Genomic DNA, 17,588 nt, shown 5'->3' with positions numbered 1-17,588 from the left:
AAACTTATTTTTTCATACTCTAGGGGTCATGACATAGCGAGAAAATATTAAAGTAGCCAGTCGCCTGATGGACTTGATTGCAATACATTCTTAGCTTAGTTTGTAGATACATAGTAAATGGGTTTCAAATTGTATAAAGTAACATATTCCTACACGTGTAGTTTATGAATACTTGTCGAATTTGGGGTGAGGGTGAGTCAAAAAAATTATTGAATGAGTCAGTTTATTTTGTGGATTACATCTGACCTGCAAAATCAAATGCCTTGACATCTGGCACACGTTCCAAAGCTATCGGAAGCGTGGTAAAATTTTATTCAAAATGTGTCTATTTATCTACAATGAAAAATTTTACCGAATAAATCCTATCGAAAATGTGCGAAATATGATGCGTCTATACTTATGACTTATCATTGCCTTCTATATTTAGAATTGCTTACAATCAGGAATTGCAAAATAGAATGTTTTGAAATCTTGCAGCCGTTTCAAGGTTATCGCAAGCACGGTAAATTTTTAATCAAAATATATTTGTCTAACCACCCTACCCCTTTTCATTATATAAATAAATTTAATAACATCAATCATTTTCTAATTGATCTTTTATTGATTAAATTAAGAACGAGACACCCGATTCTCTCTACAATGCAAAAATACGCATGCCTTTTAATTAATAATCTTAAACCTCTGTTTTAAGACGCCAAACTGATTCAAATCAATTTCTACATGACATTCTTCCGATGTAGTTAAAGTAGTTGTTATTATTGCTGTGAAGCCATTTTTACTTACTTAGCGTAAGATACGGAAGTATAGCAATCGAGTCCATCGGGCGACCTTGTACTTTTATATTTTCTCTACGTTTCATGACCCCTAGACAGAGCCGTAGCTAGGGGAGGCCAGAAGAGTATGTGTCTCCCCTAGAAAAATGTTTTGTCTCCCTAGACCTAGACACACTTATATAAAATATTTATTATATAAATACGAGTAGATGTATATGTAAAAAAAATACAATGTTTTATTTAATAAGCGGAAGTCGAAACAGTAAAAGAGTCTGGAACATTGCATTGTGATCCGGTTACTGCAATTCGTAGAAAATGTCACTTAGTTTAGTTTCTCTGTTTCACTCTCACATGTACAATCTCGACAAGCGTTATCGCTTTTTGTCCTACACTAGGAGTACTTATAAATCTTTTTCAATTCAGTTGCACATGGCGGACGTGATTAAACTGTTTCGTTATTTTATTGATTAAATCAAGATTTCAGAACAACTTACTCGATTTTCCCGAAAATTTGGGAGTACTATTACTGTTAGTATTACACTGCATTTATCCAAATTGATATACATACCTGTTCTTGAAAAAAATTGATGACGTCATCACAAAATTTTGTAATGGAAAAACTCACTTGAAACGAATGCGTAGCACGCTTGTTTGCCTTTACTTGAACATTGCATTCATTTATTTTAGCTTATAAGGGTTATCATAAAAATAAAATTCCCAAAATCAATTCTTATAATTTTCCGAAACAGCTGGAATTGTTGTATTATAATACGGCCGACGGAAGTTCGGTGAAATAATCTTCGACCTATTACTTTTTTAAGTAAAACAATGATCTCTTTTTTGGTAATTGTTTTAACCATCTTGATGTAATGTCAGATAGTATCATGTTAAAATTAACATTTCGACAGAATTGATGCAAAATGTATTTAAGTATTAAACCATGAAAAGATTGACGTGAATTTCACACATGGCAAGTGCAGTAAGGACAGCGTTTGAAATGTTTATTGCATTGATTTGTAGATAAATTCGTTTTTCAGAGCTCTCCTTTTGTATTTATTTATTCTTGCTTTTAACTTAAAAATTGGCGTTTATTTCTAAATTATCAAAGCCAAGCGCATAAGAATGTATAAAAATATATATAAAATTTAACAATGGTAAATATTAAAGACTGTCAATAAATTGTATTGTTGGTTGCGTTTTGAATTTTTAGGCATGGGACGTGCATATGAACATATGTATATAATATTTTTAGCAATTTATAGCATTGATATTTTTATTTTTATCATTCTAAAAGATGTTTACGGTCAATGTTCCTGAACAATAACCTAATCTAAAAATGTATGTACTGTATACCCATAAAGCTTGAATAATTCCATCAGAAATTTAAAACTGTTCGATTTCAATTCTACACAAATTAGTTGTATGTTAGGAGGACTTTCCGATGATGATTTTCATGTGTAGAAATGCTATTTTTTTAATTGAATATTTTCAAATTGGAAAATAATAATATCGAAATATTTTTTTTAATAAAGTTTACTGTCAACAAAACACCGTCCATTTTTTCGGAAAATATAAACTCAGGCCGTAATGTTAAAAATGGTTGCTACCATAAAACAAATGAAATAAAAGTTCAACTGGGTTCTTAAGATGTCATCCGAGTGAAAAGTCATATTAAGTAGATAAGAAGTTTTACGGAAATACTGTTTTTTTCTATTTCCATGTTATTTACAAAATAAAAATAAGTTATCACAAAAATGTGTTTAACCTGCCTGTAGTACATTCAAATCTAAATTGAGCATTTTGTTTTTACTTTTTCCAAAGTTTATAGAGACCATGTATATATGCAGGAGCGGGGCACGTGAAATAGTGATGTGTCCTTTTAGAACAAGTTTGAAGGTTTGAATAGCATGCTAAACCTTAATAACGATAAGAAATTCCAGATATGTTCGTTATGCAGTTCCACTAACGTCATTATTTCACCAAGAGAAAAATATGTATTTTATGATTTCTCTTCACAAATGCTGTGCTTCAAAGTTGACAATAATTACATTACCACATTACCAAAAATTTAATATTCTAGGGTTCGAAATGTTATTCCAGAATTTTTTACTTTATTACCAAAACATTAACAAAAATAACTTGATTATTGTTGTTAATGTTTTGGTTAGTGGTGGTTATGATTATTATTCAAAATAAATCAATTTTAAAATGTTATTTATTAACTTTATTTAAAATTATTATTAAGACCCACCACTGACCCGGAAATGAGCGGCATTCAGGCAAGACTTCTATCATTACGGGTATTAAGACCAAATAATGATATGCATTGATTAGATTAACAAAACAACTTTCGAGATAGAATTACAGCATACAAATTAGTCTGCTATTATTCTCTAATCTCACCCCATTATTAAGACCCACCACTGACCCGGAAATGACCGGCATTCAGGCAAGACTTCTATCATTACGGGTACTAAGACCAAGTAATGATATTATATTATTATTTGTGCCCATTATGTTATTAGTACGTTTAGTTTTGACGGGTTTTGCATTTAATACTAAATGTTTCGTAAAGTAAATTTATCCTAAATAATTCCGTTTTACGGCAGTGAACTCTGGCTGCCTTTTGTTAGAAATAGCGCGAGCACCATAAAGCTCAAGTTAAGAAAATTAAAAAAAAAACTTGGATAAAAACGTGACATTGACAAAGGCCAGTTGACATTTTTATTAATACTGAGTCACTAAATAAAACATAAGCAGGGGACACAAATTTCTAAATAGTGTTCAGCAAAAATAATCTCCACCTTTATTAAAATCAAGAAAGTCGTTCCTAAACACATAAAAGCAAAATCGATTTAGCAGGTCATCTCTTATAACACATCCCACAATAAATAAATATTTCTCGCAAGCTACGGCCAATTTAATGAATGGCATCGGAGATGTAAAAGTATGATTGATGGTGAAAAAGGTCATAAAATATTGAAACCTTATTTTAATCCAGTTTATCACTTAACACAATTAAGTTTACTCCCATCAAGATTGATGGTGCCGTTATTCTTTGTTTCAATTCGTGGGTAGTTATTACAAATAGCAAAGAAAACAGATCAGCAGAAACTTCCCCGTTTATGACGAGCTGTTACAAATACTTACAAGGAATGCATCTTTGGTTCTGGTTCTTCTCAAGGTTTGCTCTTTTTGTGCCGTGACGGCAGGAGTGAGTTTCAACTTTTATAGCAATCTGCAAAAAGACAAGGATATTAAAGTGGGTGATAAATGCCGTCAAAAGAAGAGCAAAATGCGAGTAATGCTTGAAACATGTGGTAATAATGGTGGATGCGCCGGGATAAATAATGCAGTTATGGGATCGATAGAAATTGTTAAAAATTAAAAGCAAAATATGTAGTATATAATAATTCTTTGCCAGTTTTAAATGTTATTTTAGATCATCAGATATTATAACGTTAAACGTTATAACATGAATGTCATTTCTGTCGGAATTTTATTAATGTATTGGAACGAATAATTGCAGTACATTCCCGATGTAAAATTTTTAGAGCGGAAAATATAATCATTTCGTATAGATTTTTTTATTAAAGTTACAGTTTAATGCAACGGAAGAGCTAAGTGAAGTAGTGGGTTATCGTTGACATGAATGATGCTGAAATCGAAACGCGTTTCTTTACGATGTGATTCCTCGACAAAACTTCGATAGAAGATCAAATACCAATAAAAGACTTGATATGTGGGGTGTGTCATTTCAACATACTATTCAGAGTTGCTTTAAAAAAAATTATAAGAAACAAATTAAATTATAAGGAAGCTAGAAAACAATTCTGTTTTAGAAAAATAATAATATTTGTTCCAGTACTTAGGTTTACACCGAAAAGAAGACAATATACAATTTTATAATTTCAGTTAGTTGAATTATTCCTGAAAAACATTCTTCAATTCGAAAACTTGTCATTTCACAAATTTTTCAATTTTGTATTATTAATTATTATTATTATGGTAACCCCTACATATTAAAATAAAAAGTAGTAGTATATTCCTGGGTTTTTGGCAAGAATAAGGAAACTATTTTGGATTTAATCAATTTATTAACTGATTCATACATATCTTTCTCAACACCCTATATAAACAATTCTAAAAAAATTGGAATATGGCAGTAAACGACGAACAACCTTGCATCTCGAAAAACTTTTTTAAACGAACATTTATTTAATCCATTTTTGCAACTTTCTCTAGAGATGAATAAAGCAATTTTAATATCTGTTCTATATTATTGAATCAATGTTAGTAACTTGCCGAGATTTTAGAAAAAAATTCTGAGATAAATTGTAAAATTTAATTTGTCAAATCATTTAAACTGTCGCAAAAATAAAACAGAATTTGCGCTTCTTAGTACATTACGTTTTATAACGACAGTAAACCATTCTTTAAAGTGAAGTGAAGCTAGAAATTATTTCAAGTCTAATATTTGTGCATAAAAATGATCCCTTTCTTTCAGATTTTTGTTTAACTTGTTGAAGTGTTTTTTTCTGTTTGATAAATAATTAGATTAGTAACACTAAAATAAAAGAAAATCAAGTTAAAGGAAATTAGAAATAATAAACAAACAGAAAAGGATATAAACATAATTATCGAGCACCTAAAAATGTATGTATATTTTAGAAATATATTTTCAATACGTATTTATTTTAAAAATTTTGTTATTGGAAAATTCCGTGAATTTAATATTTTCTTTTTAAATAAAATAATACAACACTGACACTTGTCTCTTTTTATTAATAATTTTGTATTTACTGTATTTATTTCACTGTGTCCAAATATTTAATAAGTTAGTGTATATTACTGAAACTATCAGTTTGACCATAAAGTATAAAAGCTATTAATATTGTGATATTATCCAGTTTTACGTACTTAGTTATTTTTATTTTTATTTTCTAAGTAGGAGTTAAGGAAGTACATATTTTAGTAAGGTCCAACGACTAGCTACTTTAATGTTTTCTCCATATTTCATGACTCCGAAACTACCGCATCGATTGTTGTCAAATTTTGTGTATACAGGGTGAGTCACTAAACGCGCCTTCCTCGATATCTTATTAATTATTAGAAATAGAACAAAAAGCAAAAGAGCAAAGTTGTACGATGTTTTAAGGACTATACTCCAAAATCATTTTTAATTATACAGAGTGTCCTGTTTTTAGGGTGTAACATACAACTTCGTTTTTTTAATGAAGCATCCTATATATTTTTACATATTATGATTGGCGTCTTCTCTTGCTTTACAAAAGCAGTTTGTTTTTGAAATACCAATGCGACGTTGACAGTTTTCTTGAAATTTTGTAGCAATAGAAAGCTTCTTATTAGGCCTCCTCTCTTCTACTGCACCCACACTGTAACTGTTGGTCACCGTATTGACACTACCACCAAACTACAGAATACACATTTACGTCATATATCGTGCATTCATTTTACAGATTCCAAGGCTTATGAAACATGTGGACTCTACATTGAGACCACAAAAAGTATAAAAAAAAAAGAAGATTCGCTTCTTTTTTCTCTTCTTTTCTTCTAAATTTCATAGCAGAGTTTCACAGCTGCTTCAAAGATATTAAAATTATTCAAAACTCTGTAGAATATACATTCTTTCTTAGAGCTTGCAAATTTGTAACATTAGCATGTGTATCGGAATTGAATTTTCAGATTCTGTTTTTTCTGCATTTTGTTTAGCGGAGCAGGTATGTCGTTTCTTGTTAAAGAAAACCTTATACTTCCGCAAGCAGTTCTATCTGGATTTTAGATATCTTTTCACATCTGCAACAACATTTTTTTAAACGTCTACCTAGAAGACAATGCACATTTAAACAGATCAAACGATTTCATGACGTTCGACCTTGACTGCAAGTGTTCTGGTCCGAACACTCGGTTCCCAACCTCCCCCAGAACGGATGATAAGTGTTTTGAATATTGTTGCAGATTTACTTTACACTTAATGACAATTGATAAGTTGAGGCGATCACTGGTAACAAATAGATGATGAGTTCTTTGTTCAGAGGATGTGATCAGTTTAAAAATTATACGTGGAAATGTATATATAAACAGTCGAAGTTCCGCATGTACTTACTTAGAATATATGTTCATTCTGGTTATCCTTATTTGCTTTAAATATTTTTTCATATTCCCGCACATACGTGGGGCGCGCCCTGGTTTTTACTGTTTTGTTGGAGTATACTTCAGGGACGAGGAACGTTCTAGTCCATTATACTGGGTTTAACGTTACATATTTTTGCATAAACTTTATTTTTACAATCACTTTTTGCCGTTGTATTTTTATGAAGTTGTCAGGAGACAGCCGTTCAAAACTGTAAAATCGGCTAAATTTCTTAACTGTTTTTGCAATTCCGTTCCATAAAATAAGTATCTATTTTTTTAACATTTTTATCATCGGTTTTTGACGGACGTAGTAATTTTTGCTTGTAACAATATTGATTAATTTGACATTAGTTAAATAAGTTTATGTAATTTATGGTGTATTTTTTTAAACTCTGAAAATATGATCCAGGAATCTTCTTGAAAAATACGAGCTTAAATTTATTTTGGCGATTTGTTGCTCCATTCCTCGTTATCTGAGATTGCCACACGAGGTCAATGTAACGATTTCTGTTTATGTGTAACGAAAAGAGAATCCCAGGTTTGCCACCCTAAAGTTTGTAGCTTTTGATTTGTTCCTCTCAAAATTTAGTGGACGATTTTCAACAAAGTTTATAATAAAAGTCTCTAAAAGATTTTCGCAATTTAGAATAATTAACATTTAATGACAAGATGCTTAAGTTTTGAATATGAAGGACTAAATTCCTTCAAATTCGATATTGATTTTCAAACATTCTGAATAATCATTTCTACATACAAGCATTTAAAAGGCATTTTAAGTTAGATAAAACGTTTTAACATCATAGTAGCAGTAGAGCCTTTGATTAGGAAAAAACAATTTAGATAATGTCTGTCTCTGAATGAATCTAAACGAAAATATTGTTTATATATAGCATTTCACCCAACCAAACATGTTATAACGTTATTACAGACGATGTTTTTTTTTGTGATAATTTTTAATGTTTTTTAATTGCTAGGTAGAACTATATGTATTACGTAAACATACTATTTCATGGTACGTTTTTCTGACACCCGACATTGACTTGAACTCAATTAAAGCTCTGTCGTAAAAATTCCGACTGTATTTCAAATTATATACAGACAATTAGAAATAAATTTTAAATATAGGTTGCAAAAGCTAAAAGAATATTATTTCGGGATTGTTCGTATCACCATACTAACTAAGTAACTATACAAAAAGTAATTTTCTTTTTGTACACGCACAAAAAATAATTAGACCTCGAATTTTAGCTAATCAGTTTCGGGTGATATAATACGTAGTACATTGGATATTATCATTTTACTAACAACTGATTAAGCAAAAATATATTTTCATTGCAAACAAGTTGTTTAACCAAATCAACTCTCGAAATACTTAATTAAAATTAGGATTATTTAATTCTTAAATAATTTTCAGTTTGGTAAATAAAAGCGTTTGGAGAAAAAAATTTAATATTTTATTAGAACAAAAAATTTGTTTTCAGGCCTTGAACTTGGCAAGGTATGGACCAGCAAACTTCCTTCATATCCCGATTTTTTTTTTTTGTACTAATGAAACAAATAACTATTGTATACTAATAAAATTTCGGTCGCCAAACTCTAAACAGAGGCGTATATTGTAGAGTAGCAAAAAATAACTTGTTGCTTCTAAATTGCTTCGTGGAAGAGTTGTATTGTGAAATCGTAATTCAGTTTAAATCCACCAAGGTTGGTAATTAATGATGCAGCTTTGTGAAATTTATACATTTTTACTTTAATTTAATAGTAAAGCTGTGGGTTGTTCAAGTGGAAGCAGCTGCAAAAAAACTGAAAAAATTAGTCGTTATTATAATCATCAAGTTGGGTTCTAAATATCGATAAAAGATTTGAATCATGAGCTCTAGAAATAGAATAAAAATTGTGGTTGAAGGTGGGGTCGGGGTTAACTTCGAAACCTTAAATAAGAACTACTATTTTTTATTACAGATTTGGAATGTACAGCTAAAAGTACGTATGATTTGTCTAAAACATTTTTTTTTTATTCTTGATAGATGGCGCTGAATCGATGAAATTCAAATTTTTTCGATTTCTCCTATCGCGAACCTATGTATACGATTCTGCGATTCGTTGATAATAAGAAACACCACGTTTTATGTAAACGTTCGAAATTCGTCGCCAAAAAGTTGATTCATATTGAAAATTTCGAATAATTTGGAAATAATTGTTACCTGTAGAAATGTAAATGGCTGGCGAATAAACTACTTTTAGCGTAACTCAGAAATAACAATGTGGACGTAGTAGTTTTTTGTTCCCTTCGGTATAGTTGATTAACGTGAATCCCCTTGCCTCTCACGTATCAGGGTGTTTGATTTAGATGAGTTCCCTCGCCTCTCAGGGTGCCTGATTTAGGTGAGTTTCTTCGCCTCATCATCTTTCGATAAAAGTAACTCCTCAAAACAATGGTCTTCGAATTCAATGCATGTTGAATCTACCCTGAGAAATGTGGTTCTTGTTTGTAAACTATGTCTTTGAGATAGCCCCATAAAAAGTGACTACTGAAATCATGATCAAGTACTTTACATGCTACCATCGAATAGCGTTCTGGACAATCATCATGTTAAAACCAGTGTCGCACTTCTAAGCTCAAGTTTTCAAGTAATGTTGGTAGTTCATTTTCCACAATGTTTTGGTACATTTCACTATTCAAGTTGCCTACAATAATGTGGCGAATCATTTTTGATTATTTACGATGCAAACGTGGTATTTTTTACTGCAAACGTACTACAGAATTGTATGCATAAGTTCCCAGTTGGAGAAATAGAAAAAACTGAATTTCGTTTATTATAGCGTCATCTGACATGAATCTACAAAAATGTTTTAGACAAACCCTACATACTTTTAGCCGCAGAATTCGAATCTGTAAAAAAATTCGGAGTTTCTATTTAAGATCTCAAAGTTACTTCCCGCCCCATCTACAAGAAAGAGGGAGGGGGACTAGTTTTTTGCATTATTTCCCCCATGGAATGATTAAATTTTGAATCTGGGCATTTTTTTATAGAGTGTCTATTTTTCGAGATATTTGAAAGTTAATCTGATTTTTAATGGAAAGACCTTTAATGCTTTCCACAAAGTGTAACCTCCTTGACTACTTTATCAGAACGTTTCAGATAAAATGTGCAGATTTACTAATTCTACGTCCTTTAATTTTTTTTAGATCTGTTACAAAAATAAAAATCTTTGCCTCAAATTCAGAACTTTTCGTCCAATATTTCTTTCGGTTAAAATTTGTTTCAACATTTTTAATTTTTCAGGACCCAAAAATTTCGTTGAATACATTTAAACCACTTTTCTTTTTGGCAAGATTAGTTAAAACAAGACAAATTTTAAACTATGGATCACAAATTGATTTTTCTAGAAAATAGTTGACTAAATTACTTAAAATATTTTATTTGTCTCATTTGTGGACTTATCTTTGTTGTACTGTGATAGGAAAACATACCAACTAAGATCTTCAAAGGAAGAAAATTAATAAGCATTTTTACCCAGCTGCGAAAAACGCGTTTCTTTGCAACAGTAGTACATATTGATTTATTTTTTCAATTCATCAGAGTTATGAATTATTTAAAAAAAGTGGAAGTAATGAAACACACCCCAGAAATCCCTGAAAAAATATTCCTATTAAAATTTTAGAACATCCAATAGATTTCACAATTTTAATTTATTTTCTCACAATAAAGATTATTTGCTTTCGTGTTTACTTATTTTACTTACTTATAATCAATGCAATAATAATATAAATAGAAAGATTAATGCTAAAAAAACTTAAAATATAGTATTGAAAATGGAGGATGCGCCGGGATAAACAATGCAATTTATGCAACCAATAACGAAATGCAAAATAAAAGCTAAAGAATGCATAAATAAGTAATACAGCAATAAAAACAAATGCAAGTGGTTTATCCCTCCCCCAACTTATCCTTTCCAATTTAATAATTTTATTATTTCGTATTTTCATCTCCGGCCGGCGAATTCTGACGCAATAAATCTCCCCGACAAGAGGTTTTGGCGAAATTATTATTTTCGTATTAAAGATACGTTGGGAAAAGTTGTTCGAATGCTCGATCTTAGTTATGTTGTTGTTCCAACTTTCGTCGTAAATTACTATTGCGTGAAGAAGGCAAACTTTACCACCTACTATGTGTTAGTGCTGGTGTTGTCGTGACTTCGTGACGTATAGAGAGTGATTTATGTAAATTTGCCTAACCTATCTGATCCTGCAGTGCAGCCTGTGATGGTTTACGAGTGTTCCAGAAAACCAGGAAATGCATGTTCCGAGCAAAGATAAGGGGATCAGTTCAACCGGGCTGGATTAAGTTATGGATGGAGGGCATGTGAGCTTGCCAGACTGCGATACTTTTTGGAAGCCGATTTAAATTTAAAATGCCGAGATAACTTTTAGATAAGAGATGGGTTTAAAAAACAAATTAGCGATTCGTGTCACGGTCGATACACGACGTTGTTAGATAAAAGGATAGATTAACGCTTTTTAAGGTGTGGCAAATTTCCAGTATGCACGAATAAGAAGGAGAGAAACATAAATAATGTGTTGGACAAAGCAAAAATGACAAAAGTAACTTTTGGGTTTTGCTATGAAATTCTATTACATATTTTTTTAGAAAATTCGTTTTACATTTAAAAACAAAAATGTTTAAGTCGAGTAATAAAACGGATATAAAAAATTATAGGCTGATATTTTTAATTTCACATGGAGAGTACCTTGCGAAACACCTACGAATTACTACTAAGAAAACAAAACGAGAATGTTGAAATTCAGTTTTCTGTTTAAAATACTTCATAGCATTTTTGACTAGTACAAGTAAAATTATATGTTCCCAAAGCAGTTGCCATTTATATATCGATTATAAAAACATTATTTAAATGACATGTGAAGGAATTGCGATCTACTTAGAAACATTTAGATGTGACGTCATCATTTGAGTGAAGGAGATAACAAAACAATTCCATTTTCAACTCAAATAACCTTCAGCAGGTGTTGCTGAATTTTTGTAAAATATATTTTTGCAAAAATTGTACTTCTTATATTCAAAATTTGTTAATACGGTAAGCTGGTATATCAACCAATAGGACTATTCTACAATTTGTGTAATATCTCAAAAGAGAGCACTAATAATAACATATTTTTCTCGAAACAAATTCCACCTTTATAAAGGCGTATTAACAGTTTTTCAAACTTCCTGTGCGTCATTCGCCAATTTCACGTCTTTGCTTTTAGCGAAAAAGTCCCGAAAGCAGCCTTTATTAAGTTAAGACAAGGCAGAACGTCAAGCAAGGTGGATTTTTCAATTTTCCGGCCGAGACGACAAGCCGCTTTTAAGCTCAAACATAACAAGCAAGGATTTGTTGAATTTTCGGTTTCAGAAAAAAACCCTTACGGCTTTGGTCGTTACGAAGACCGAAATAGAACGGAATAAATGAGGGAAAACTGATGAGTGGTCGTTCGTCCATAAGAATAATAAAAACTTCTTTTAATTAACGGGCAGTGGCGTAGGAGTGAGGGAATTAAATATAGCAAGCTGTTTAAAGAAGTAGTAAGAAGCTTAAATGTTGGAGACTAACCTTGTAGCTAAAATGTTACAAAAGAACCGTAAAATCTCAAATAGCAATCGATATTGCGCTAGTGAACGATAAGTGCTCTGGAGATTCTTACAGAACTGGGGCATAAAATGACATAACCTGCTAGAGTAATTGCCTCTATATTCCAGATATTACGCTGTTGTACAAGGTTCGAAGGTAAATAGTGGTTTTTTGAAAATAAATGTCGGTTTTAAAATATTTAAAGTTATGCACAAAATCAGAAACGAGCCAGTGTTTGTTAATAAATCTGTTTAGAGAATGCTTTAATTTGATCCAAAAATTCGATTAGAGCTACGACCTACGGACAAGGCACTTTGGAAGACTTGTCGAGACAAAAGATGTATCCGTAAGAATTTTCCGGAGATTCACATGTAACATCTCACAACCTAAACCAAATTACCAAAACAAATAAATTACAGTGAGAATATAATTCATGGATCACATGACTCCATTTCTTCCAATAGAATTTGTCCATGCCCTTAGTTACATGTCTATCACAGCGATAATAATTTTATTGCCTTATTGTGGTCTGTTGCTACCTAAATTTAAAAACTGTCAAATTTGACAAATTTTAGAATTTCATAATTTTTTTTCTCTATTATGGCTTCCCAACGTTGGGGACAAGCTCAAAACGACGAAATCAATTCTATTATCAAAAAATATGTTCATTTATTATATTCTCATGTTGAATATAACTCGTGATATGATTAATAATCGAAGATATGGCTCGTGAAACCGAAGCAGCACATTCAACTCGTGCTTCGCACTCGTTGAATCTGCAGCTCGGTTTCACTCGAAATATTATCGATAATAATCATATCACTTGTTATATTATAATTGAAAACAACAGTTTCTTTTAAATTATGCTATTTGTTTTATCTTTACAATAGATTCATCTAGTTGTAATTTTTTGTTGCTACATTATTAATATTATTATTATTATCAATATTATTAAATTTCCAACAAATGGTAGTAATATGTACTTAATTCTTGATAGCTCAGTACACGTTCAACACATTAACAAACTACTTATATAATTTTTTGGCACATTTTTAACGCAGTTAAGAAGTTCAAAAAATGTTGATAAGAGTGTATAAAGATAATATATGGTACCGTACACAGGTTCTTATTTTCTTCATTCACACATACATTCCAGACATTTACTAGAAAAACTTTGAGATAACGTCATTGAGTTTTTTGATCCAAAGGACGGATAAATTCAGATTAGGGATTTCAAGATACCCTTAAAGCATCTTCAAAATTTCAGATCACTCAGTTTTGTAGTGCTTAAGTTAAAATTCAAAATTTAGATATACAAGTTTGATTATTTTTTTCCAAAATCTTTCGCAAGGATAAAGATAAGACTGGATTGCGAAATTAATATGACTTACTCAAAAATTATTTAAAACATCATATTCTAAAGTGTGTCGATATCATGCATTTTTATTGCGCATATACCTATTCATGATTATCCTTGTTCTCTTTTCTATTTAACAAATAATAATAACCTTATTTTGTAATGGTTTTCTTTACTTATTCGTAAACTTTAAAAGTGTTTTAGTTTAGTCATCGACGGTTTCATTCGACATTCGGTACAACTTTTTTTTATAAGACATTTAATCAAATAGCTAAATTTTTAGCTTTTTCATTTCCCTAGGAATAATGTTTGTGACTTTATGTTTCTTACTTTGGTTCACTTATGTGCAACTGTAATTTTGATTCATTGTCAACATACGTAACATGTCTTCAAATCATTGTCGTAAATGGAATTATTCTCCAGATTTTTAAGTCTTACAGATCTTCAAAATTATAATTAAATCTTGCTTACTGCGTTTGTGTTATCTCTTTGTTACTCCTCCTGATTTTTGTGTTGTCCATTCAGCGTTTCTCTAGTCTGTTTAGTTTTTTTAATACATATAATAAACGTAAAAACAGAGGTGTCATAACTTTGATCCCTTTGTCAGTCTTTGTGTCTGTATGTGGCACTGTAACTGATCCATTTTCAATGTGTTTTTTGTTTGAAAGCTGGTTTAATCGGGATGGGTGCTAGCTAGCTAGTTGTCAAGATCATCAACCTATACGAATTGGTATTGGAATCAGCGATAGCGTGTTGCAGCAATTTCAGATTTTTTTAAGGTTTAATTTATTATTATCGGTTTTTTTAAATATTAACACTTGTATTAATTTTCAGCCTAGAAGCATGTTTCATGTTTTTTTTTTTTAACATAGTATAGAGAATCACCTGCCCCAGTTTGCCTCTTCCAGTTGTAAAAAAAACTCTTGCAAGACAAGTACTACATATTTCTTCCTAGTTTTTTAACAGGGTTTTCTAAAATGCTGTCTAATAAGATTCTTTTTATAATATTTTATAGACCACTTGACGTTTGCCTTTGTGGATGAAATAGTTTAAAAATTCGCCAAGAACCCGTCTCTGATTTTGAACATATTCCACACATTCAGGACGATGTTTATTTCTGTGTGCATGTTCCAAAACTTTTTAATTTTTCGTCGGTATCCTGTGGAGAAATAGAAATTCGTTTACTTACTTTTCAAACAAGAGTTCTTCTGGAATCTTCTCGAAGTCAATTAACTTCATCTGTACTTAGTTCCCCATCAGAGTTAACACTATTTTTTCTGTTCTCTTAACCATTTTTTTTTCAATTTTACACTCTCAGTGATTTGTTTTACTAACCACACATATTCCTCAAGCCCTACGTCCGAAACCGGAGGTGTGAATGTAAGTTTTGCTCAGATGATGTTGTTATTCTCACAGGACTGAAGATGTCAACAACTCGTTCACACATTTTTAGCACTTGTGTATGTTCCTTTAGGTTAGTCATGCCATGGGAGTCATAGAGGACTATATTTAGTTTTTTCAGATGTATTCGATCAACGAATTTAGCAAAAGTACGTTGTAACAGTTGTAATTGTAATTAGTTTAAATCGAAAAAGATTGCTTAAAATTATTTAGACAGAACTTCCCTCGCTCCTTAAATAGAATCGAATAAATACTGAAAAATTATAAATTTGATTTTATTTAAATTTACGAACAATCGGTTCAATTTTGGAGATCTCCTGTCTAATAAAAATCGGCACAGGCAGGTGACGGACAGACGGAAACGAGGACCTATTTTTTCGTAGAGGTCGTGAAATATCGAGAAAACATGAAAGTAACCATTCGCCGAATGGAACTTATTACTTCCTCATTTTGACGTTTGAGGTACTTACTGTTCGTTTATAATATCATAAGAATTTCAAGATAGCTGACCAAGTTTGTTTCCATATATGTACCTTTAAAGTCCGAAAAAAGTTATTCAGTGGAAATAGTTTAATGTTCTTTTATCGTCCTCTTTGGAGATGATGTTTCATGGTTATCAAACATATCAAAAACACATACCGTTCTCTCCCATCTCGTATTTTAGGGTAACTATAGTTTCGGGTTTTCATTCTTTAGATCTAGAATAAACAGTAACTACTAATAAAACATTTTAAACTCACCGTTACTACTTAGTAAAGAAATTATGATTCAGTTTTCTTTTCAGTACGACCTTGTTTATATACAATCAATCACGCCATTTTTACGGGCCCGAACGGCAAGGATTTTTACTATCTGTTATTGTCATAATGGGGCTGTAAAGTTGTACGAGTCGACTGAGTTTACTATGTATGCTTTATTCCATATATTATATATTTTACTTTGTTTTAATATTCAATTAAAAAGTTTTTGCAAAAGTTGTATAAGCATAAAGATTAATATAAAGTTTGAAATTTCAGAAAATTCCTTTGTGAAAGAGTTCTTAGACTTCTTGAAAGCTGCCAAGACGCATTTTCAGTTACGAAAAGGGAAGTTACAACAATTCTGAAACAGTAATTAAATCTAATCTTTTCGAGTATCTAGGAAAAGCATTAAGTGTTTCTTTAAGAAAAAAAGAAGTGCATAATGCTATTATTCCGCAACATTTTGTGATAAATAAAAAACAAATCCGGTATCGTAGATAAAATATAAACTAAACGATGATTAATGTATTATTACCGCATTCGTCGAGCGCTATACAATACATATATAAAATGAATTCATCTAATATTTTGTAATTTCAGTAGAAAACTCTCTAAAAATTTTTCACCTTTCTACTTTCTTTTCTTCTTTTTTTTTCTCCTTGGAGCCAAGATAAATACTCCGGACCCCAATAAATTTAAGCCACTTCTGTTCTGATATAGCGACCTCCTTGAAAATTTTTCATCATATTTTACTAATCCCACGCGTGCCTGCTACATACTTCAAAAGACGCAAATTTTAAACCGTATAGCCCGTGACGGATCGCAAATATTGGATCTCTGCGAATATGAGACACTCCGACGTATTCAATGTAACGTGACATTACTTTGAAGTATAATCGATTGACTTTGATTTTCGCAGACTTCAAAGAACTATTGTTGTAAAATGCAAACAAAATCCACATGTCGTAAGGAGCAGACGAGACGATTTCTTCGAATTATTATTTACACGTCTCCAGCAAGAATAAAACAGATTTTTCGATTCATTATTTCTCGTTTTTCGCGAATAATCGCTCCGATTCACTAATCCATAATTCCATTCGTGATTTCGACGAAACGAGACTTATATTCTGGGCGAATCGATGCTCGTATTAACTTCATTCGGAAGTTTTTGAGATTTATTTCTCAATAATGGCCCAAACGAAGTCTGCTTTGTGTTTCGTTCATACTCGTTTAATCGAGTGGGATTTGAAGTGTTGAGAATGGGAAACTAGTGCCTTTAAATCGAGACGACAATTGGGAAATGGAAATGAGGGCTTGTACTTGGCGGCGATTGGTTTGATGTTAGGTAAATAATTCAGAGAAATTTGTCGCTTAAAATTATTTATCGCTTATAAACTTAATGAGCTAAATTGCAAACTATGTACAAATAGAGATGAATAAAAGTAAAGAAACTGAAACAAATACTAACAAATCGTAAATAATTTTGTACAGGTAAGTTTTGTCTGAAATACAGTAAAAATATTATAGGTA

The 17,588-nt window shown here is 31.2% G+C and overlaps 1 protein-coding gene across 2 annotated transcripts in view; it reads right to left on the bottom strand.

Annotated features, from left to right (window-relative positions):
- Window positions 1-17,588, bottom strand: part of Ptp36e (Protein tyrosine phosphatase 36E) — a 172,625-nt gene that overhangs the window by 68,640 nt on the left and 86,397 nt on the right. For both annotated transcript variants that reach the window (XM_064076881.1, XM_064076882.1), the window contains exon 4: window positions 3,924-4,011. In XM_064076881.1, coding sequence (XP_063932951.1) covers window positions 3,924-4,011 — 88 coding nt within the window. The remainder of the gene's footprint in view (window positions 1-3,923; window positions 4,012-17,588) is intronic.

This window comes from Zophobas morio, unplaced genomic scaffold, assembly GCF_036711695.1.
Source record: "Zophobas morio isolate AGI-343-1 ecotype UQ-CSIRO unplaced genomic scaffold, CSIRO_AGI_Zmor_V1 ptg000108l, whole genome shotgun sequence".
Classification (NCBI taxonomy): domain Eukaryota; kingdom Metazoa; phylum Arthropoda; class Insecta; order Coleoptera; family Tenebrionidae; genus Zophobas; species Zophobas morio.
The sequence above is the reverse complement of the archived record's forward strand: the minus strand, read 5'-3'. Positions and strand labels throughout refer to the sequence as shown.